General features: G+C 37.6%; 1 protein-coding gene across 1 annotated transcript in view; it reads right to left on the reverse strand.

Moving 5' to 3' along the window:
• Nucleotides 1-23,162, reverse strand: part of LOC116513190 (acyl-CoA (8-3)-desaturase-like) — a 30,628-nt gene extending 7,466 nt beyond the window's left edge. The window contains exons 1-9 of the mRNA XM_032224124.1: nt 22,582-23,162; nt 16,172-16,282; nt 15,014-15,211; nt 14,256-14,357; nt 6,210-6,338; nt 4,593-4,653; nt 2,536-2,609; nt 1,418-1,515; nt 233-329 (exon numbers count right to left, since the gene is read on the reverse strand). Coding sequence (XP_032080015.1) covers nt 233-329; nt 1,418-1,515; nt 2,536-2,609; nt 4,593-4,653; nt 6,210-6,338; nt 14,256-14,357; nt 15,014-15,211; nt 16,172-16,282; nt 22,582-22,824 — 1,113 coding nt within the window. The 5' untranslated portion in view covers nt 22,825-23,162. The remainder of the gene's footprint in view (nt 1-232; nt 330-1,417; nt 1,516-2,535; nt 2,610-4,592; nt 4,654-6,209; nt 6,339-14,255; nt 14,358-15,013; nt 15,212-16,171; nt 16,283-22,581) is intronic.
• Nucleotides 23,163-25,282: the final 2,120 nt, after the last annotated feature.

Raw genomic sequence — 25,282 nt, forward strand, 5'->3', positions numbered from 1 at the left:
ATAATCTATAGCATTTCTAAACACCCTTCAAACTTTTCTATCATAGGAAAAGCAAGCTAAAAGAAATAATAATAGGTAAAAATAACATCCAAAAAGTAATTCAGTTTTCACACGTGGAAATGATAATTGATTATTATGGATCTGTGAATTATTGTCATATAATAAAATTATGCAGACAAGCTAAAGTTTAATCATATACAGCCATCAATTTTATCTCTCGGATCTCTCTTACCTGTGTAGAGAACCAATCCATGTTTTTATCATGATCGATGGGCATAGGAAGATGACTTGTCTGTGATATCCATGTAAATATAATACTCTCAAGAACACTGAAAGACAGAAATGAGGCAAAGTCAGGCAAATTAGGCAAAGTGAAACTATATCTACACAAACAATCTTTTAAGCCTTTAAGTAGAATAGTGTGACAAATTTATTCGTTTGTTTGTTAGGCTTAGAATGCAAGTCATTTACTAGACCTAATGATGCCTTTCTATGGAAATCAATACATTTCTAACACTCCTCCAGTGATAATGAGTCAGATTCAAATGAAAGATTAGGACCCCCCCAATCTTTCTGCGGTAGTGGACAAATTTGGAAGGTTGAGCAGATATCTTGGAAACTGATCCCAAATGGAGTGGCTTGGCTATATCCCAGATAGTTATTATAATGGCAATGGTAGAATTGAAGGCCACACATATGGAAGTTAGAAAAAGGATAATCTAGAGCCGGGATGGCGGGCCTATGGCACACATGCCACAGGTGGCACGCGTAGTCATTTGTCAGGGCAGGCGAGTTCAGCCCTTTTTAAAGCCATTTTTTACCCTCCCCAGGCTCCAGAGGCTTTGTAGGAGCCTGGGGAGGGCAAAAAGAGCCTTCTCCCCCACCAGAAGCCCTCCGGAGGCTTCAGGAGCTTCCCTGAAGCCTCCGGAACACAAGAAAACGGCCCTATGGGCAAACAGGACGTTCAGGAACAGACTTCTGATTTGCTCATAGGGTCGGTTTAAGCCCTTCAAGACTTCAGGGACTTTCAGGAGGCTTCCCTGAAGCCTCCAGAGGACTAAAAAGGACCCTACAAGCAAACCAGAAGTCACTTCCGATTTGTTCGGAGGGTTGGTTTAAGCCCTCCAGAGGCTTCAGGGACCTTCAGGAGGCTCCCCTGAAGCCTCCGAAGGACTAAAAACCACCCTATGAGCAAACTGGAAGTGGGGTTAGTGCCTCTCTTGCGTGCATGCACAAAGGGGGGGTCGCGCATTACATTATGGGTGTAGCATGCCCATGCATGACCCCCCCTGCGTTTCCCCCCCCCCCCCATGGCACACGAGCCAAAAAAGATTCGCCATCGTTGATCTAGAGAATAGTCAGGGTCTGGGAAGGGATAGTCAAACACAAAGAAAATAGTACATATGATGAACAGTACTTCAAAAGAAGGAGGTATCCCAAAACACCCTTGAATCCTAATATGGGGTTGAAGGCAATAAAGAATCGGATAAAATATGCCAGAATCCATGCCATTTCCTGTAGAAAAGAAGAGAAGAAATTGAGATTAGAATAGCATCTTTCCTTGCTCCAAGTAGACACCCTACATGGAATCTTACTAAGATCCAGATGTATATCTTCTGGAAACTCTGCTCTGTTTATGGCCCATTTTGACAGAACCAGTGTTGTTGTTTGTTGTTTATTACTTTTGTATGCTGCCCACTCCCGAAGGACTCCGGGCGGCTCACAATAAAATAGGGAAAGGGGAATAAATAAGACAATACCAAAAATTAAAAATGCACAACATTCACAATTGAAATGGGTCTTTAATAAGCACTTACAAGTGTGTTGTAAACACCACTGTTGATGTCATGTGAGCTCAAAAAAGCATTATTTTCAATAACTGACATGTTTATGTGATATCAGGTGAGAGAATGTAGAAATATTATTAGCTTTGATTATCCCACAAAATTTCAGCCATTTTTAATTAGAGCACTTGACAATAGTACATGGCAAATTCCCATTTTAAACAAGGCTGGAAAAGTCTTGTCTCCCATCTTCTATATTAGAAAAGAATAAGTCCAAACCCATTTCCAATCCCTCTAATTTTTTTTTAAAAAAGATGAACCATAACTTTATAGTTGTATTCAAGCCACCATAAATCATTTTTTGATCAAATTCTTCATAATCTCTACTTGAGAAAACTGGATTGTAATTCTTTTCCATTCTTAGTTCAATCAATGTTATTGTCCAGTTGCCACTAAGGTTTCCCCATCCTGCCTTCTACATTTGTTTTCCCAGGCAAAAATTGAATGCCTTCTTCATAAAAGGCCTTTTGATAGCCAGAAATAATTCATCTGGAAGCACTTTAGAATTGGGTGGCATTGACTTTCCCATTAACAATATCCCCATGCAAATTTTTATAAGCGCCTAAAATGGTTTAGTCTTTTCAAATCCTCTTCAGGAAATAAAATTCTAAACCTAGAAACATACCATGGAGGGAGGGGTGTCTCAGTATTGTATTATTTAATATTTGGTATGGATTATTTGTGTACTCACCCTCCAGAGCTTGCGTTGGAATATAAAGTACAATGAGTAAACTTGAAAAGTAGGCACTACAATCAGTGGCAATGCTGTAGAAGGAAACAAGATGCATATATCCATTAAGTATCCTTTCTAAACATAAAAGAAGCATCAACCACTTTCCTCAAATGTTCTGTATTTACCATTTTATTTAATAATTATAATTGTACTTGAGAATCTCATCATCAAAAATAAATCAATTCCAAAACTTGTATGTGGCAGAGACTGCCTGAATTGTGCCACTCATACTATTTGTGCTGGCTCTATTAGAACCCCTTGATTAAAATATACTTGAATGAGCTAAAGGAAGCTCTGTTATTCCTTGTGATAAGTGGACAATACTATCTTAATCTATTCAGATTTATTTAGAGGAAAAGCCCTGGTAAATCCAGTGAGACCAGCTTTCAAGTGTTTATATATTCATTCATAAAAGACATCATGTAAAACTGCCCATCTTGTAAAATACAACTTTGGGTGACTTACAACAATATAAAACCTAAAACTAGAGACAGGGCAAGATACTAGTATATATAAAGAGAGCACACCCCACCACCTTCTAGCACCGATGATGTTACCTAATTGGGTAATGAAAAGTCTGCAAGAAAACTACTGGCCTCAAGGAGCACCAAGGACCCCACAGTTCCACTCCAACTACAAATATTCTCTTCTATTGGAATCACCTGAATAAAAGGCATTTTTCCTTCAAAAGAGGGGAGGGGTTAATAGTCCAGAGGAAAAGAAGCATAGAGGCACAACACGGAAAGTTGCAAATACTTTGCTTGCTGACCAACAGCAGAGAAGAAAAGGAGAAGATATTCCAGAGACAGGAATTAAGGGAGAACAGTGTTTGTAAGAAGAAAACATTATTATATAATAGTACCACAGAATACAATATTCTAATAGACTATAATAATTGTAACCATTATAATAATTGTAATTAATGTAACAATATAGAACTAGCAATAGAATAAAATATGAAGTAGAGGCAATAGAAAACACGCTTACACCTGTAAGTTACACATTTTGCTTTTATATCTTGGGTTTCTTTCAAAATAAAATATCTCTGTAACCCTTATAGGAAGATATGTTTTTTTCAATTAAAAAAAACCTTGTTCAGATTCCAATGCTTTTGTGGTTCTTGAGACTCAGACTCAACACTCAATCTTGAAGACAGTTTAAAAAATACTTATGACAGAGGTTCCCTCTGACCTGCTGTAAGCAGTTAGTTGTGGTGCCCACCAGCTTGACTGGCTTCCAGAAATGATGGAGCTCATGGAATTCATAAGATTCAATGGCTATTAGCTTGGATGGCAGTGTGGTAGCTTCTGAAGGCCACCTGAAGGAAGACCAGTAGATTTCCTTGGTTGGTTATTGTAAGAATGGACTGCTGAACTTGATGGGCCAGGAGTTAGATCCAGCAGGCACCATTTATGATCCTATGAATAAAGCAGTTTCAAAAACAAAAACAACTGCTGGTAAAGAGGTTGGACTATATTCTCCATTATGTTCCTGTCTCTCTTCCATGGCAATTTTCTTCCACTGTAATTTGATTTATGGATGCTCCTCAGTTGTGTCTATAGAGCATCAAATAATTGAGCAGTTGCATGAGAAAGAGCAGTACCCTCTCCAGCTTGCCATTTCTCTCTTTGCATTGTTTAGGCATAGCCTGTTTTTGAAGGTATCGACTTAGAATTGGGATGCCAGCTTAAATATGTATATTAAACTCATGGGAATCTGTGTGGTCTGAGAAAGGAAAGAATTCCTCCTCATTCTCTGCAATGTTCTGTAGTTGCTACCACTGCTCTTCTTCTTCCCTCCTCCTCTTTATCTTATCATTATCATTTATATTAATAAGAGTTGTTATTAATCTAAACTGTGCTGGGGATTAAGTAGAATGCATATATATAATCTGCCCATGTGCTCATGATTGAAAAGATAAGAGTCCAAAGAGCCAAAGAGGATGTTGTTTTTTTTAACAGAAGAAAAAGTTCATTTGGAGTTTAACAGGAGGTAGGAGGAGAGAAGATACTCACTGAAGGAAAAATACTTGTGCTGATAGTTATAAGGCATGTATTTCTTTTTCTGCAAACCCAACTGTAAAAGATAAGGCATGAAAAAAGCAAATAACTTTCAATAGGTAGTTATAACTTAAGGCTCCATTTCTATAACATCCTTTTCATCTGCTGTGTGAAATAAATTCTCGGGCAGGAAAAAAGCAAAAAAAAGTGAGATGTACATAGCTGTCACAATAATAAACTGTAATTGTGGTAGTTAGAATAGATTGCAGTCTTTATTTTCAAATTTTCCAGGTGCAGAAACACATGGCAGAGCGAGATAGCTTTTAAAATTAAGCCCTGCAATAGAAATACAGAAAGAACAGTCTTAAACTTAGATTTCTTAGTCAGGAAAGGAAGCTGTCCCTTTTGTAGCAGAAACACTAGATAAACCTTTACTAATCTTCCCATTAGTTTTCCCAAAGGAAAGCATTACTGATGGACGTGGATCTGATGGGTTCAAAGTGTTCTATTGACCCAATATCAGCTCTTCAGCCACACCATCCTATAGCCGCCAAAATTAATGTCCCGACTGGTTTCGGTAGAGGTGAATTAACAATAAAAAGGGAATCCAGAATCTCAGCTAAATAGGCAGCTTCTTCATTTTGATATTTTTACTGACTGCCACATCCTCAGAACCTCACAACCATCAGAGATAGAACATTTTCTACCAGTATTTCTGCTTGTGAGGCATAAGTAATTCTACACTTATGCCAAGGCAAAAAATGCTTTTCAAATCTGAAACAATCCACTGAGATAATCCACACAATAGTCAGTCCAATCCATAACATGAACCAGAGAAAGAGCAAAAGGGGACAAACAAATAGATGCTTAAACTCCATTCCGCCCTCCATCTTTTAATCTATCCTATTCCTATCCGAGCTGCCAGGATTTTTGGACAGGAATTACTTTGCCTCCCTAACACACCTTCTTAGGATTGCATTCACATGGCCATAAAAACTTGCTGCTTTCCTCAGAATCCTTTTGTACATGATTGTTCAGTCAATCCAGTGAGATAATTCCCTCAATAATCCAGTTCATAATATTCATCTATAGCTATGAGCCACCACAGGAGAACCAGTTTTAAGGCATCAGGCTGGAAACTGCAAGATTGTGAGTTCAAGTCTCTCCTTGGACAATGCCACCTAGCCTTAGAAAGGAGGGGTCCTTTATCAGTGGTGGGATTCAAACTTTTTTACTACCAGTTCTGTGGGCGTGGCTTTGTGGGCATGGCAGGAGAAGGATACTGCAAAATCTCCATTCCCTCCCCACTCTCAAAATTTCCACTGTCGGTTCTCCAGAACCTGTCGGAACTGGCTGAATACCACATTTGGTCCCTTATAAGGAAATACACTTTTGTTATGGCCACCTTGGGAGAACATTTTGTCGAACTCTACTAATCTACTATCTCAATGAGATCTGTTTTATTAAAGGCTGCTAATAAATATAAATAATAAACCCAGAAGAATTAGGCTGTGCTCAACTCTAACAAATTGACAATGAAATGGCTTAACAGTTGCTGTTCTGATGCTGATCTGAAAGGAGAATGGCCAGGGTTCAGTAAAATCTATTGTCATCTAAGCAGTTGCTTCTTACCTCCAAAGAAAGAGTTTCCCCTAATGACAAAATAAAGGGATGAAATGAAACATCTGGGTCCTTCTCGAAACAGTTGGGTTTAGCATGATGCTGGGAATGGTGCAAAGACCACCAATTAGCTGAAAGCCCCTGTAGAGGAAGAGTGAAAGAAAGCATTTAGATTCTTTTAAAAGAGTACAGTCCCTATTAACTTTGCATCCAGTATTTTCCTTCCTTTGTCGCTGGCATTTAATCAGACTTATCACTAATTGGACTTTATCACTAGCATTTAATCAGACAAAAGCAAGTGAATATAATGCCTGATATGCTCATCTAATTTCACTGATAATGTTGATACAAAGATTTTAATAGCAGTGTTAGGAAATAGATTATAGCAAAATGATACCATTTGTTATTAAGAATGTTCAAGCAGGGAGAAAAAAAACTAGGCATGCAACAGATGATTTAGGATTTACTGTAGATATAATAGACTTAAAATAAAAATCAACTTGTAATCTCATTATTAGATGCTGAAAAACTTTTGATAAAATACACAAACAATTCATGTTCATTACACAGGTCTGCAAAAAAAAATTTTTTTGAGAGCTGTTTTGGTTATTCCACGTAATCTTTATGTTTTTTGGTGCGCTGAATCTGAAAATGACCTCCATTTTGTCATAGGACATCACGTTTCCTGACAATTTAGGTAACTATGTTAAATAAGGCAATACCTCAAAATAAATGGAAATAGACTTATAAAATCAAAGTTTTATTACAATATTTTCATGAAAATCCTTTTTTGAACTGAAATGAGCTGACCTACACACACTAAACTTGATTCTTCTTCCTTGTGAGGCTCCTCTTGGTGCATTTACGCTTGTGAGTAGCATCTGGAATGTCTCTCTGAAGCATCCAACAGTAGTCTGCCATCATTATAATGCTCCATTTTCCCTGGTATCTCCTTTCCATCTCTTTAGTGTCTTGGTGGAATCGTTCACCTTGTTCCTCACTCACAGCTCCCCAATTTTCAGGAAAGTAGATGAAAGTAGTCAGGAGGAAATGCACTTTCAAACTCAAGAGGCAACGTAAAGCTTGAAATGCTTTCAGCATTCTTCCGATGATCTTTTTGTAGCGAGGATCTTTGTTATTGCGTAAAAATTTCTGTACAATTTCTTTAAATGCAATCTACCCTTCTTTTTGAGGATCCGTCATGGTATTGACAAACTCTTGATCAACTATAAGTGTTCTAATGTCTGGTCCGATGAACACACTTGGTGACCAAGTATTTGAAGCATGCTCCATCTCTTGGAAGTGATTTTACGAATTGCTTCATCAATCCCAATTTTATGTGGAGAGGTGGTAGAAGAACTTTATGGGAAGGTACCAAAGTTTCTCGGAGGACATTTGTTTCACCGACTGTTAGCACCCTTGGCTGCCAACTCTTCTTGGTCTAGTGATTTTGTCAGTCTCGACTGTCCCATAGACACAGAAAACAAGGGTATTTGGTATATCCAGCATGTTGCCCGAGCAGCATGCACAAGACCTTCAAGTCTCCGCACATTTGCCAACCATGGTCTTCATATTTAAGTTTATGAAGAACCAATTCCAAGTTCTCATAGGTTTCCTTCAAGTGTACGGAATGACATACAGGTATGGAAGCGTAAAAACAGTTGTGGAGTAAAACTGCTTTGGGACTTCTTTTTGAAGAATCTATAAAAAGACGCCATTGCTCTGAATCATATTGGAGTTTAATTTGACCCATCAGACCTTCGACATTGATGCAATAAACCAACTTGTCTTCCTGGGCGAAGTAAGGAACTCCTTTTCATGATGTCTGAACCATGAAGATGACACTCCTGGCAACAATAAATTCCTGCTTTTCAGCCTTGATCCGAGTAACTCAGCGGCATCTTTGGGAAGATTCAAGTCTCTTACCAAATCATTCATCTCCTCCTGAGAAAACAATTTTGGTCTTGTATCATCTTCAAAGTCAGAACTTGATTTGTCATCTGGTTCAGGTATGACTTCACCTTCATTGGAGCTAGGTATCTCTTCCATGGTAGCAGGGGGATTGGGTACTGGTATATCTGTGCCATGGGGGGTGGGACAAATTGCTGAGTGAAGATTGGGGTATGAAATGGAATGCTTCCATTTGGGGACTTCCTTGCTGATGGTAGCAGCTTAACAGAGCTGCTCCCGAGTTCCTGGTCGCGTTATCTGTCTAGACATCTGACAGATACTTTATCCTTCAGGCAAGAAGGGGAGGAGAGAGATCCAGCTGGCAAAGTGCCTTTTTGATCTTTGCAGCTTTTATGTCTGCGAAGAGAGGGAGGGCCAGCCGAGGCTGAATCATCTCCGTGCTGGAATCTACAGCTGTTTTTTTACAGCCCAAAGTAAGATCCCCCCCACTTAGAACAATATTTGAACTATTTGATTTTAATACAAGCAGAGCCCGTATCTGAGAACCTCATCTGCGTATTTAAACCTAGCTTCATTTTTTTACAAGATCTTCCTTCGTTAATTTGGCTATTTGAAAAAGCTTTTAAAATGGCGATTGTGAATTCTCCGTAACAGTGCTCACTTCCTTTGAAGTTTTATAGCTGTTCTTTGCAAGAAGATTAATCTTCTTGCAAAGAACAGCTATAAAACTTCAAAGGAAGTGAGTGACTCATCACTCTGCTTTATAGCCGGCCAGCAGATTTTTATTAATTAGTTTCACCTCTACAAGATTCTACAAGACCTTTTTTTATCAACTTTGCTAATATATATTTCTAATATAGAGGTCTAAAATGGCATTGATTATGCTGAGCTGTTTCGTTACAATGCTTTTTTTAAAAAACCTTCTGAAAAGTCCTACGGAGCTAATAAAGGGGTGATTTAATACCTTTTTTCGTAGCTGCATAGCGGGCCAGTAGAGTTTGATTAATTGCTTGAAGATAAGACTTGGAATGGCCTCAAAATTAACTTCTGGTCTGAAACCCCCTCCTAGAAGAACATCCCCAATACCTGGCACAAAGTCGCAACCCCCACCCTCTATGCCCCCTACTGGAGATTTGCTAACAAAAGAACTTTTTTGGAAACTTTTAGAGACTTTAGAGAGGAGATAAAAGAGGAGATAAAAGAAGTTAAGACAGACTTGTATGATAAAATTGATACTAGGATTGCTAAAATCAAAGATGATATGCTGGGACTTGTAACTGTACTGACAGAACATGTTTCTGGAATTGAAGATAGTCTAGAGGATCTTAACGAAGCTAATACCACTTTAACATCCAAAACTGAGGTGGTGCAACAAAAAGTTGAAAACGCTGAAAAACAAATTATTATGATACAGTACAGGCATATGGAGCTGGCATTAAGAGTAAGGGGGCTGCATGAGGATAAACAGGAGAATTTGAAACAGATTTTTTCAGAAGCTTTTGATTGTCTGGTGGGAAGACCAGGGTCTAACTTTGACTGGCAGATCAATAAAGTTTATCACGTTAATTCTTGGGTGGCAAAACAGAAGCAACTTCCCCGAGATGTGGTTATATATTTCACTACAAGAAAGTTCAGAAATATAATATTACAAGAGTCTTATAATACTAGGCTCCAAATTGGGGGCCAGGATTTGACTGTTTTGAAAGAAATACTACCTCAAATGCTAAGAGCCAGGAGAGACTATGCTTTTTTAGTGGAAGAACTCAGAAACCGTCAGATACAGTACAGATGGGACGCACCATTTGGTATCATATTTACATTTGACAAGCAAAGATATCGTCTCAACTCCGTATGGAAAGCTCGAGATTTTTACCATAATATTTTGAAGGTTGGACATCCTGCATCATCTGGACCTGGAGAAAGACCACAAGAAGGACAGGACAGACAGCAAACTACACAACTATCAGATAAGACGGAGCATCTCTTTCTCCTAGAAGCGCAAGGTGTTATGGAACAAAGACCTAGCCGTATGACTACCAGATGATTGGAGAAACAAGCTAAAAGGCAACAACCTCAACAATCACCGGCCATCGATCAAGGAGTTACAGCAACAAGCTCAGAAGCCGTGGGAGGAGCTAGGCCAAAGGTTAAACAGGCCATGCAGGAGGCTCTAAAAAAGCTTCAGGTAACCAAAGATGACAACTAAGATTCTAACATGGAATTCAATGGACTGAATTCTCCACAGAAGAGAAAGAAAATATTTCACTATCTTAAACAGTTTAAGAATGATATAATTTGTTTGCAAGAAACTCATATCAAATCAACTGATCAAAAATATTTGATTAACCCAAAACTTGGTCAACATTTTGAACATTTTGTAGCTTCTGCTATGGAAAAGAAAAATGGTATAGTTGTATACTTAAGAAAAGACATCAAAGCTGAATTAATTGAAGCAGATTCCTTTGGAAGATATATCGCGTTAGATCTAATCTTAGAAGGGAAAAAGACATTACTTTTGGGGAATGCTTCCATTTGGAATTAAACCCTTTCATATCGTATGAACAAAAGTAACAGTCATCACTATGGTTCTTTGCTCTCGCCATACCATAGGAATCCCATAACGGAAAGATTTTTTCTTACCCTTGAATGAGCTTTGCACACTTTATGAGGAACCCAAACTTTATCTTAGTCTCCAATTTTTAGTCAAAGTATGCAAAGTATACTTTTTTCACAAAGTCAGTAATATGCTGCTGTTGCTTCAACACTGTATATTCACCACAGATGAAACAGAAACTGTCTGGTGAATTAATGACGTGCTAACATGAATTGCGATGAAAAAGTGTGAACAGCCTAGAACCAAGAACCTGATGAGGAATGGTGCCCAAGTGTGGCATGCAGGAGAGAGCAGCTCTGTGTCTGTACACGAGATGTCACAGTGATGGCCACACCCCCTGCACTGACCGGAGATGCTGCTATCTGCCCTGTGTCTCCCTCCCACTGGATTCTTCAGGAAAGATTAACCCTTTCTACCATTAGAAGCACAGACTTAAAACTTGCCTAGCTTATGTATATATTGCTGACCATCAGATTTACAGTGCTATTTTTTTTTTTACATAACCCAGACAAACCCTTTAAGGTTTTTTTTTGGCATTTTATATCTTAAATGCACTTATGTGAATTAATTGATAGTAATTTGGACTTTAAATTTGGTTAAAAACCCATAACATAAAAAAATACCAAAAATTAATTTTTTTTGATAAATTTGAAGACAATTTTTATTTGTTTTTAGCACACCAAAATACATGGAAATTAGATGAAAATAATCAAACAGCTTTTTAGTCACAGACCTGTGCCGTGCCTGTCTGTGTGTCTGTCTGTCTGTCTATAAATCAATCTATCTATCTATCTATCTATCTATCTATCTATTTATCTATCTATCTATCTTTATGGCTGTATGTGTGTATGTTCCAGCATAACTCTGGAATGCCTTTAGCAATTTCAACCAAACTTAATACACAGATGACTTTCTATCTGGAAAGTCTGGGGGGGTAAGACACCCCTATACCCCCTCAGTGTGTCTGTGTCTGTGTCTCTCTGTGTGTATTCCAGCATCACTCTGGAACGCCTGGGCTGCTGAAATGAAAAGGAATGAATTATATCTATAGTGTCAAGTCACAGTACTTTTGAGTGTGGTAGTGTGCATTTTGGATTCAAGTTCTGATAAGATACAGCCTGTTGTGCCTTAAAATGGCATCTACTGTACAGCACAGTGCAGTTGCCATGATAACAGCTTCACGGTACTCCATAAGGGGGCTCCCTCTGGTAAGAGGTATTGGTTGTAAATAAATACCCAGGGAATGCCGGGTTATCAGCTAGTATTAAATAGATTTGAAAATCCCTTGGAATTTCTAAAATGGATTAAGAATATTATATCTACTACTAAAGTAAAATTTAATGACATTTTCTCCCCCTTTTCGATAATTTAGACAAACTAGACACGGATGTCCAGGTTCACCCTTGCTTTTTAAAGTCTGCATTAATTAATACTTCAATCAATATTTAATAATTAATGTAATTACTGATATTTAATCATTTTTGGTTTGTATTATTAAACAACAGAGAAATATCTATGGAGTACTACATAACTCAGTTGAATACAAATGCCCACATTTATTGTTTATTTCCAAATCTCATACTGTTGCTTTAGTAATGATGCAAAATAACAGAATATTCTATTATCCAAATTCGAATTGATACTAATAGGTAAAAATTGGGTTACCCATCACTAAATATCAATTCCATATTTGCACTGAATCCATTAAATATTTGACAAACACAAATGGTATGTGTGTATGTGTGTATGTGTGTGTGTATGTATGTATATGTGTATGTATGTATGTATTATTTGTTTGTTTGTTTGTTTGTACGATTTATAGGCCACTCAATCCCAAAGGACCATGTGTGTGTGTGTGTGTGTGTGTGTGTGTGTGTATGTATGTATGTATGTATGTATGTATGTATGTACACCAAATAATACAACATGTAATATAAATAAAATTGTTGGAGGGGTGTTTCTTCAGATATCAATAGATGGAGATCATTAAACCTTACTTTTTGGGGAATAGGTGAATGCTTTCAAAAATTTTATTATTAACAGTTACATTTATATTCTGAGAAAAATTCCAGTTTAAACATTGGGAAAATATTTTCAGAAAATAAATTCATTCTTTACAACCTTTCTATGGAGTTCTTTGATTCTGAGAATATCTTTACAGGAAATCCAATTTCTAATTAATGAGGCAGGATTCGGTTTTTAGAATCTGGAACTATCATGCTTAACTATAGTCAAGTATTAAATACTGAAAGCTAATAATTAGAGGAAATTTTCCAATATAGGCAACCTTGGAATATACATATACAGCACTTTTGGTTGGATAGACAGCATTACGATCTAAATATACAAAACTCTGGTGCCTCTGAAAACAATTACATTAGTTATAAACTTAAGGAAAGGAATGTCTACTTTTAAAACACTGTTTTTTCCATGCCATATTGACCCCGTGGTCCACACTAAATTGGCACTGGACAAGACTTAATGGAATTCAAGGACAGCTGGAGTGGCACTGCTTATGGGAACATAACTTCAGGATGATTCCTCTCTTGACTCTGCCTCCCCAAACTCTGCCTCTCTTTCTCATATAGAAACATTCTTCAGTCTTTAAAAAAAGTAGTCACAATAGCACACAACCTGCTTTTTCTAGTTAAATTTGATTTGAATGTTTTCTGTTTTACTTCAGTATGACTGCTCTATAGGCTCTTGGTTGGACAACTAAGAGACTGTGCTACTCTTTTTTCATTTGTATTATTGCTGCCTTAAAAGAGTAGAAGAGGAATGTTTCAAAATTTATATCAGAATTCTATAGAACTCTTTCAGTCTACGTATTCATCCAAACTTTGCAGTGTTGATCAGAGGTGGCATGCATCCAGTTCGCCCCAGTTTGGGCAAAGGAGGCTCTGCCCACCTGCCTAGACATCATCACAGAAACTCTGCACATGAACAAAAGGTTTTGCACATATGCAGACATGACACGCAAAAGCGCACACTCCCAGTTCTAAACCAGTAGCAGAGATAAGAGGATTTCATGGCTGGTGTTGATACCCTCAAAGGTATCTGCTATGTTATTTTCATTTTATTCTGTACCCCAAATGAAACAGTCATAGGCATTTTGATGCTTTTCCATTCAAGTCAAAAACTCAACTTTCTTGAATTTATTTAACATGACCTTGATCTCAGATGATCTTGATCTCAGATCTCCTATATGAATCAAGTTTTGCCACCTTCGGATCTTAAATTGGGATTGGCTTTTCGTTAATTTGTGCATTCATCTTGTTTATTATAAATGAAATTCAACTCTTGGTCTGCAGTTAATAATGACAGACAAACAAATGGTATGATTTAACATAAGAGAATTCTCTGTGTTCTTTGAGTGGGAATGTAAAAATGAGAATCCCATGTGACACCTCTGTTATAAATAACACAACACATTTGATATTTACTCATGAAACTTTTTCATGTATATTTGCAATAATCCATATTCTTTTCCTTCAATTCCGTGGAACATTCTAAGAATAATAGACCTTGCTTACCTTTAAATGGCACATTACAAATTCCTGAAAAAGGTGGTTCCATTTTGGATTACTGAAGACTGAAAGATGTCCCAAATCATGTTGTAGCCAACCTGCTTGAGACTAAAAGAAAAAGGTGATTAGCCACAGAAGGACTACCTTCTGTGTCACTCCTACAACTTATATCCAATGGTAATAGTTATGCAAGAACTGCTGGGATAGATAAAATAAAGATTCATTCATTCTAGGATTATTTTATTCAATCAAATGGGGCAGCCACCCAGAGAAGCATTCCAAACAGGATAGGCACAAGAAACCAATTCTACAATATAACCACAAATATCTTCCCCAAACATATCTGATATTTTGTGATAGGCAGTGAGGAGACATGATTGCTTTTTAATGCTCTGTTCTTGTTTCATTACTTACTGTCCTTCAGAATGGGAGGGTTGAGATATGAGATGACATGGCATCATGGAATATAGAACTTAAAAGGACCTTGCAGGTCTTCTAAGATAAATGGCTGCCTCTTCTTTTCTACATAATCATCTTTTAGGCAAAACAGAAGTGGCTTTTTATCTAGCTGAATTGCTTAGTCTCCTTCAACCTTTATTCCTCCAAACTATTGAACGCAATCTTCTGAAGGCACATGGCAATTGAATATGTGTTATTTTCTTTATAAAGAAATTATTTTAATTTGGTTGAAAGATAGTCTGCTGTAGGAAGCCAAACTAGCGGGAAATGCCATTTTACCTAAAAAATAAAGGCAAGAATATTACCTGAGCAAAGGTCAGCAACACTGTGGCAATAAGAAAAGATGTTTTAGATATCCCAAAATACCACAAAACAAACCAGCCAGCAGCATCCATTAGTAAAATATGCAGAAGCATCAGGAAAAAGTAGAAATGGTTTGGCTTTAAGAGTCCCATCTTTTCAACAGTGGACAGCAGTTCCCGAAAATCTTCTATTAACAATTTCTATGGGAAAAATTTCAGAAATGTTGCTGGAGTTTTGACTTTATGGATACAGCATAGCTAGCCAGTGGCATCAACAGTTAACATCAAGAACCCATGGTGGAATGGCCCTCCAAATATCCTTTTCATTCCAAACTTTTAATATTCTTTCAAAAACATTAAATGCGGAGGAAAACAAATGAAAAATTGTTGCATAAATAAACTATTTTTCTACTTAGTGACTGCTAGACAACTTAGAGCTCATGTTTGGGACACTAGTAATCAATGTTTACTTGCCCAATCTGATAGCCAACTACACTTTTAAAAATGCCTTGGATCTTGTTTGGCAGAATCAGATGAAAAATCATCTGATGAGACATAAAATGAGGTTGCTCTACATCTGGAGGATGAAAAGGCTAGAACTGAATACATTCATTCTACATTGGACACTAGCTGGATATGTCTTGTTGAGATGACAGAAGCATCATCATGGGGGAGGGGTTATTTGGACTCCATTTGAATCTGTGGAAGCTAAAGAAGCAAACAAGGCTATCTCCATGTTACTCTCACTGTGGATTAGACTCTTGCTTGCTTAGTGGAAGCAGACAGGGAGATGAGAGGAGGCCAAGTGTGAGTGATAGTGAAGACAACCTCCAGATACAATTGGGAAGAATCAAGTGCGGCTTCAAGGCAATGTGGTGGAAAGTGGAAGGGAATGAAATGGCAGATATTAAGATCACTTCATAATTTAAAGTCTGCTGAAGGAAATGGACTTTTACTGTTTTTATAAATGCCAAGAGATTGGGGTGAAGTACAAGGACAATGCAGAAAGATTGAGGAGCACCTTATAAAATCTCTTCTGTTGACCTTAATAGCAGATCAGTTTTAATGACAAAAGTGATATTTGAATCAACCCAATAAGAATTAAGGGTTTGCAGTTGAACACCATAAGTCACTACCTCAATTTTCTGTCTCCAAACTTACATTTTTACTGGGTTCAAAGCTGGGCTGATCAGGTGCCAATTCCCCAATCAAAAGTGATGCCATGTGCTTCCTTACTAGGGTCTTGTCAAGGTGAAAGGCTGTAAAAGGATCCTAAAGCCAAAACATAAAGAAAAAAAGGGAAAATATTATAATAAAGAACCAATTTAAATCAACCTAGAAGAAACATGTTTAGGCTGAGTGGTTATATTTGATTCTTATCTTTCTTCTCTCCAATTCAAAGCATGACAGACATAATTCCCAGGAGGTGCTTTACCGAAATATTGAAACATTTGCACTATTTCAGAAATTAGCTCTGAAGGGTCATGATTAATTCTAAACTATAATTATTCAGAAAATGATTTTGGCTTCAAGTAAACTCTGGAGCAACAGATGACAAAGAAACTGCAGTGTTTTGCAGAAAATATCAAAGACAGAAAAATGTATAAACCACATAATTTAATTGTTTAATACTTTCGTTGTTGAAAGTAGTATTTATAGATCGTTTTTCTCAGCAATATAAACCAGTTTTACAGCTTTAATCTGCAAAGAGAATTCCTGCTTTTCTCCTCTCATTTTAATTTATTTATAGGTGGAACATGCACAATTTGTTTAGTTCTGCATTAACTTTTATTTTATTTTAAATTTGAGAAAAATATATACTTCTTTTTAAAGACGTTAATAGTAAGTATAAACCTGGAAGAAGGCGGGGCTTAGCAGTGAGAAGATGGAGTTTCAGGCTATTCCTGAAATTCCCCTATTCCGAAGGAATTTGGATGGGTCGTTCGGACCCTAGCTGTCCCGTAGAGACAGTGAAAGGTGAGGGGAAATCCAGTGACCTCAGAGACATTCGCAGGTCTCTGGGGGGCTTGGAATTAACCCCTCTTGCCAGCTCCTTCTGGATTAGCTGTATGCTAACCGAAACTGCAGGTTGCCCCTAAGAATGGTGGAAGTGAATTCAACTGGTAAGCTGATTTTATTACTCAAAGAGAGACGGTCCGCACTAAAATTTAAGCTAATTGAAACCAAAGAACAGAAGAATCTAGCGGCGAATTGATTTTTCTTTAATGGATTTATGGCCGGTGGTTACCCTATTTCTTAAATGTTTTAAAGACTACTTCAACATTCCCCCTGACTTTTCTTAAGTGGGTTGTAAACTAATCTACTACAAATTGGCTTTTTATGATCTGACACTTTTATTGCTTGGCTGTGTTGGTCTAAGATCAGATAAGATTGCACAGCTCCCAGTGTGTTTTTACTTGCAAATATTTTAGAGCCTCTAACTGTGTCACAACATGGCGTCGATACATACTTCAAAAGGTTCGTTTCAAATATTTTTCTCTGCATTTCAAAAGTTGTTTGATTCATATGAAAGATTTGAAAAAAAAATTGGATTATTTGACATTAAAATATGAAGAAAAAAGTGAGAACGCTGAATGTTTGAATGTTCCTGAAATACAAATGAAGAATGTGAGAAATTAAGTCTCTCAACTTGCTGACACGCAGGGCGTCTGGTTTATCTCAGAGGGAGAAAGAAATGCAACGCTGAAAAGGGAAGCAACCATACAGAAGATTCATTTTAAAAGACAGAGTGCAGGAGGAATGAGAAGTATTAAAGAATCTACACTTTATGAAACATCATTTGCAGAATTTTTAATTCCACCCTTGAGAATTAAAGACAAACTGAAAAGTTTAACAAGCCTGGGACAACGTTATTATTTCATCAGAGACATCCTGAGCAAAAAGGTGCGAAGATAACCCTGTTTGGACTTGCTTATAAAAACATTTGGTAAATCTGTTCCATGAATGGCAATAGGATTAAGAAGGTTTTGTTATTGGAGAGACATAGGCTGATAGGTGGAAGAATACAATTTAAAATTAGCTAAATCTAATTACTTTTATTTGTAATAGATATAGCTGAATAATAATTGATATTGATAGTAATGTATATAATGTGGAGTTGATATGATAAATAATAATTGGATATGAGAAGGGAAGGTTAGAAATATTTTTGGACCATATACAAAGGTTATTAATCACAATAATTGTCACTATTAAAAAATAAAATAAAATATATACAGTTAAATGTTAACTAATATGGGGAAAATGTTACGATATACGATATAATTACTTAAAGAAGGGAGATTGATAATAAACTACATTGCATGGAAGATGGAATTTTTGGTATTAAATATTATGGATGTTCAGCTAATACAGGATATGAGGATTTGATGTTAATGGAGGATTTTACAAACAAGTAAATGAAATGTCAGCATGTGGTTATGGATTAAATCTTTGGCATAGTTAAGGATGAAGGATGTTTAAATAACTGTAGTCAACTAAAAGTGGAGGTATAATGATGTCAATATGGTAAACATTTGAGTTAAGATATTAGAATTAATATGAATTAATGGAAGTGATGCACCAAAACATGTTGTAATCAGCTGATATACTTTTTTTATAATATATACCTGTGTTCTTTTTTTTCTTTTTTCTTTTTTTTTTCTTCCCTGCCTTGTCTTTTGTTCTTTTTGTCTTCTTTGTTTTTTTTCTTTTTTTGACTTTTTCTTTTCCCACTGGTGTGGGCATGTATTGTTTAAGATTATTATTATTATTTTTTAATAATAATCATAGTCAAATGAAAATGGATATATGATGATGGTGATTTGTATGAATATTTGAGTTAAAATGCTCGAGTTAACATGAATTATGTTTGTTGACTGTGGAAGAGATGCACAAAAGTTTATTTGTAACTAACTGATACACTTTCTATAGCATGTAAAGAAAGATGTTGTATTTGTTTTAAATTAAAAATTAAAAAAAATTAATTAAAAAAAATAGTAAGTATAAACCTAAAGAACGTAAAATTTTCAAAAATACAATATGTAGACCAAGTAAACAAATGGAAGAATCTGCTTAAGGCTTTGAAAAATAAAGGGGAAATACAAAAACAAATCAAAATAATGATTTGGATAATGACTTTCTAGTGGATTTAAAAAAGAGGTCTGCTAAAGACTTGAAGAAGCCTCTGTGATACAACAAGAAAGATAACATCTGAATGAATTAAAAACCAAGAGTGTTCAAAGTAAAAGGAAGGAATAAAAAGTTGTTCTGTTTGATCAAGATTAAAATAAAATATGCTTTTTTATAAATCGCTGGTAACTCTTTATGGGCCTTTTGCTGACACCAGGACTGAAAAGTTGATCATCTATTGTTGTGCATATAGAAGGATGGGTTTTGGAAAAGATAGACATTTGTTTGTAATTTTATAGCAGGTAATAAGTTATCTAATTTCTTTTTACCTGGCATACTGAAGATTGGAAGTCACTTCTTTAAATATAGTTCTTTTTATTTCTTCTATTTCTTTCCCTTTTGTTTTTCTATTTTTTCCCATTTTTTAATGTATGTCAATGAAGACTCAATCATCCAGGCTAAATGTGTTTAAAGGTGGAGTTGGAACATGGAACTGGAACAAACTTTGTTAATCTGAGACATTTCATTGCTAAACCAAGCATCTTCATCAGTCAGAGTAAAAATTAGTTAGGCAGAGAATCATTGGAATGTACCAACTGTTGCCACACCCATTTCATTTGAATCTTGACTATCTAATTCTCAGATTAACATGCCAGATCAACAAAGTTTGTTCCAGTTCCATAATTCAACCTTTAGTCACTTTTGGCCTGGATAATGTAACCTTTATTGACATATATATTGCAACACATTTCAGGGAGAAACACCTGAAATTGGTGCGGCAAGAGTTGATACATTCCAACCACTCTCTGACTCTGCCTAACTACCGGTAATTTTTACTCTGATTGATGAAGTTGCTTGGATGAGCAACTGAATATCTCAGATTAAAAAAGTTTGGTCCAGTTGCCATGATTCAACCTTCACTTCCATTTTTTAAATTCTTTCTCTTTTTTATTTTTCTGAGTTTAATTTGCATTTGATTTTACTAGTGTTCTGAAATATTTATCAAAAAATATTTTAAAAATTAAAAAGTAAGTAAAAGGTAACAGGAAAAAATAGGCTAATGTGCTTTGAAAGTGACTGAGGGGAGTCTTATTTTTTAAATAATGATAAAATTATTATTTTTTCCTAATGTTCAGTCATGTCCAATTCTCAGGGACTGTTGGACATTTTTTCTTGGCAAGGTTTTTCAGAAGTGACTTCCCACTGCTTCCTTCCTAGGGCTGAGATAAAGTTACTAGCCTAAGATCATCCAGTCAGCTTCATGCACAAGGCAGCACTTGAATTCACAATCTACCAATATCTAGTCTGATGCCTTAATCACTACACCAAACTGGCTCCATGAGAATTTTTGTGATTAGTTGCGAAGTCATGTCCAACCCATTGCAATCCCATGGACACATAACTTATATCTTATCTTTTTATTTTCTACACCCAGGTTGTTGTTGTTGTGTGTGTGTGTTTGAGAGAGAGGGGGTGGTGTTCTGTTTTGTGAGCTCCTACTTGCAGTCCGTATTAACAGAGGCCAGATACTGGTTTTCCCAACTGGCCAAAAAGGTGTATAAGTATATGTATCTTCAAATAATCATGTGACATAGACCCAGTTTCTCTCTTTGCAAAAGGGAAGACAGATAGGATAGTATTGCATGACTGAACTACTGGCTCCTTGTTAAAAGTTGTGTATGATTAATTAAAAACTTACAATTTGATTATTTAGCCAGCTAGTCTTCGGGTCTCTGCTGTGCATGCAGGGGACATGTGTGCATGTGCAGGGGGTGGGTTGTATGCGTGTGGGAGGGTGTAAGTATTGCATTACGGAGCCTTACACAGTGCCCTCATGCCCTTTTTTTGCTTCCATATTGGTGCAGGCCTTCAAAGCCCAAAACAGGGCACAGTTGGGGGTGCACGTGGTTCCCCAACCCCATTTTGGGCCTGGAATGCCTCTTGCACCAATATGGAAGCCCAAACAGGGCATGAGAGCACTGCATGAGGCCCCAAAATGTAATGGGAGCCAAAACAGGGTATAGGAAGGGCAGAGCACATGCGTGGGGGGCGTGGGAGCATGGGGGGGTCACACACACATGCATACACAGGAGTGGGGCACATTCAGGGGGGTCGTGCATGCATTGAATTATGGGTGTGGGCATGCTGTCGCACATGTACATGAGTGCTTTTGGCACATGATGACAAAAAGGTTAGGCCTCACTGGCATACCGTATATCAAGAATAATATGTCCTTGTGAATGTAAAAGAGAAGGAAAGAATCTCTGTGCTGATTTCACTGCACCATTTTGTGAGTAGGATTCCTGTTTTATTTCTCCCACTTCTATTTAAATTAACAATGGGATTTGTAATATTTGGCTCAGTCCTTCAGAGTTGGAAAAATCATAGACTCATAACATAATGGATTTTAAAAGGGACCATGTAGGCCATCATGTCAAACCTCTCTTCTTATGTGTGATTCCTCCTTAATGGAAGGCTGCCTCATCTCTGCCTGAAGACATCCAGAAAGGAAGCCCACATCTTTCCCTCAATCAGTGGTTCCATTCTCACACAACACTTGTTTCCTCCACATTAACCCTGGTTACTCAGTCCCACTTAAGAGTTTTCTTCTCTAGGCTCAACAGTTCAGTTTAACAATTCCTTCAACAACTACCTCACTCTCTCTTTGTGGCTCCTGTTCCAACTGTTTTGCACCTTTCTTAAAGTGTAGCTCCACAAACTGAGCAAAGAGCAGAATAAATGGAATGCTTTGTAAATAATCGAGAAAGCCAAATACTAGCAAAAAGAAAGTCAATATGTGCTTCATATAGTATAGAAAGACTTTTGAAAAGTGTTCAGAAAAATGGGAAGCCCAGAATCTCGTTGTCCTCATGAGAAACTTACATACAAGTCAGGAAGCCACAATACAGGCAGAACATGGCAAAACAGACTGACTCCAGGTTAGCAAAAGGGTACAAGGCTGTGTACTTGACCCTTATATTCAATGTATATGCTGAATATATATTAAGGGCAACTGGTTTAACTTTGGGGAAGAAACATCAATAGCCTGTAATATGCTGATAGCCCTACCCTGAAGCTGAATATACAGAAAATCTGCAAGTTTTAATGATAATAGTCAAGGAGCAGAGTGGAAAAATGGAATTAAAATTAAATATATAAAGAAGACCAAACTAATTATAATCACGTACAATGACATTGGCAGTGAAGAGACTGAAAATGACAAATAGAATCAACCCTGAACGGTAAAGGAACAAGCAATCAATAAATCTGACTAGCACTTAGTAGAGCTATCACAGAAGCCTTGGAAAAGATATTTAAATGCCGTGCCCATAGCTATAAATATTAGAATTGCGTAAACTATGGTAATCACTGTGATACTTTACGGAAGCGAAAGAAACTGGAATCTGAGTCCTCGCCTCGTCAGCTGCCCCGCGCCTTACCGTGGCATCCTGCCCTGCGTACGAGCTGATAGTCCGAGAGCCCCCCGGGTGCCTCCTGTGGAACCGGCTGATGTCATAGACTTTCCTGTCAATCACCAGCCAGCGCTCCCGTGAGGGACCTTCCTGGCCAGTGCGCAGCCCGATCTCTTCCCAGGTAAACCACCGCGAAGGACCGGACTGATCGGCCGCGGGATCAGCCTCCCTCCTCCGCCTGATCCCAGTTTCTCCTTGCTGGGAAGCCATCTCCCCCCGATTGAGGCTTCGGGGAACTTGACACTGTCCTTTTCAGCACCTTCGGGAGGGCGGACTGGGCGAGTCAGAGCAAGGGAGTTTCCTCCCTCCTCGCTTTCGATTGGCCGACAAAGTTTCAACGACGCTGCTCTCGTGGGACAAACGCAGACTGAGAAACTCCCGAAAAAGCCACTCGGGCGAGCCTAAGATGTTCGGCTTTTCGAGTACGAAGGAGAAGCAGGTTGCCGACCGGTGTATTTTGTATTGCATTTTGTGTTTTGAAAAGTTGCCCTCCCCAGCTGATAGTGATAGGAGGGAGACCAGCTGTGCCAGTAATTGTTTATTTTGGAGAACAAACTGATTCAAAGAGTCACTATTGATTCATCTCTGCCTTCTCTCCATCCCTGGAATACCACAGGCTGAGGATTTCTACTGGCTATACAGAAAGGAGATTGGCATAATCTGAAACATCTTTCATTTGCTTAGACATTATAGTGGTAAAACACACATGTTTCTGACAGCTTGTGGGGAAGAGAGGCTTATCACTAATACACTACATCTGTCAGGCTTCCGTTATATCCCTTTTAGGATCGTTGGCCTGCCACACTCTTATTTCATTATGCTCTTTCATTAGTGTAGTAGTTGGGAGAGGGGAATAGAAAGGAGTAGAATTGTGGAATGTGTTGTTGTCATTCTTTTCTAGAAGCCCAAGGTCATCTTTTGCCTCTTGCACCTCTGCACCTGACCGAAACCACCTGGGTGGAGATGCTAGCATGGAAGAAGAAGATTGGACCATGTGATGGATTTGTGGGTGTGGGGACAAGATCATGAACTTTCAACTGGGTGGGAATCCTAGGTAACTTCCAGAATTGGGATTCCACAGATGTGCTAAGATGTCTGACTTATTAAATTGGAACTTTAAGAATCGTTTTACCTTGGACTCTGATTTAATTCTGCATGATACTTGGAACGCTGACAACATCCTTATATTGCAGTTGCTCAATATCTAAACTCAGATCAAATTTGTTTCGGTCTTGAGAAATGTTTATTTCAGGGATTCACAGTTTTGCGACTAAAAAGCTGTTTTCTGTGTCTATGGGACAGTTGAGAGACCGACAAAATCACTGGACCAAGAAGAGTTGGCAGCCAAGGGTGCTAACAGTCGGTGAAAAAAATGTCCTCCGAGAAACTTTGGTACCTTCCCATAAAGTTCTTCTACCACCTCTCCAAATAAAATTGGTATTGATTAAGCAATTCGTAAAATCACTTCCAAGAGATGGAGAATGCTTCAAATACTTGGTCAACAAGTTTCCATGCCTGTCGGAGGCAAAATTGAAGGAAGGTGTGTTCGTTGGACCAGACATTAGAAAGCTTATAGTTGATCAAGAGTTTGTCAATGCCATGATGGATCCTCAAAAAGAAGGGTGGATTGCATTTAAAGAAGTCGTACATAAAATTTTAGGCAATAAAACCATCCTCACTACAAAAAGATCGTCGGAAGAATGCTGAAAGCATTTCAAGCGTTAGGTTGCCTGATGAGTTTGAAAGTGCATTTCCTCCAGTCCCACTGGAGGAATGAAGTATCTGTTAAATCAGAAACCAATGGCTCATCAAACCAACCAACCTTGAGTTCACACTAGAGACACAAATGATCAGGCTCAAATTATCCTATTTTGGATACATTATGGAAGGAAAGAGAAGAGGATAACCAACATCAAGTTGGATGGACGCAATTTCATTGGCAATAAATGCATCCCTGGAAGACCTGAAAGTCTATTTTAGGGATCATGAAGAAAATCTATATGTTCCCTAGAAATCAAAACAATTTGATGGCATATAATCAATCATCAATGTTTCTAAATCTCGATGCACAATGGATTTTCTCAAAGCTTCCTTCTCTAAAAATCTGCGTTTTGGTACCAGCAGATGGGTGATTCATAGGCAATAAGCCAACAATAGGTTGGTACTGGTAAAAAATTGAGAGAATTCACTGCTCTGGCTTGAGAATGAAAATCTGACATCAAGACTTCCACAGTACCACTATCCCTGGGAATAAGTCATTCTCTCTGCATTGGGAGACCTTAAACGTTTGAAGTATAATTAAATAAATACCTCCCTGAATAAGAGACATTTCCAGGCAATGGTTACTGAGTATCTCACTCCCATTTTCCTACCTGCCTTTCACTGGAAGGTAACAAATGGGATGTTTATAAAGGAAAAGAGAGCAGAAAAGAGGGAAGTCTGGAAACAAGTGAGGTTTATCAGGAAAGCTTTTCTAATAGGTTAAAAATCAGCTCTTATAGAAAACCCTTAATGAAATAACCAAGTTTGTCCCAGACACCTATTTAAAAAATATCAAAAGTGAGTTTTCTCAAAGTGTGTTTTCTAATTATTATTATTTTATTTCCCATAATTACTTATTTCCACATGGAAGTTGTATGGTTTCTCTGGATGTCTCCTGTGAGCCATA

Source organism: Thamnophis elegans, chromosome 1, assembly GCF_009769535.1.
Source record: "Thamnophis elegans isolate rThaEle1 chromosome 1, rThaEle1.pri, whole genome shotgun sequence".
NCBI classification, from domain to species: domain Eukaryota; kingdom Metazoa; phylum Chordata; class Lepidosauria; order Squamata; family Colubridae; genus Thamnophis; species Thamnophis elegans.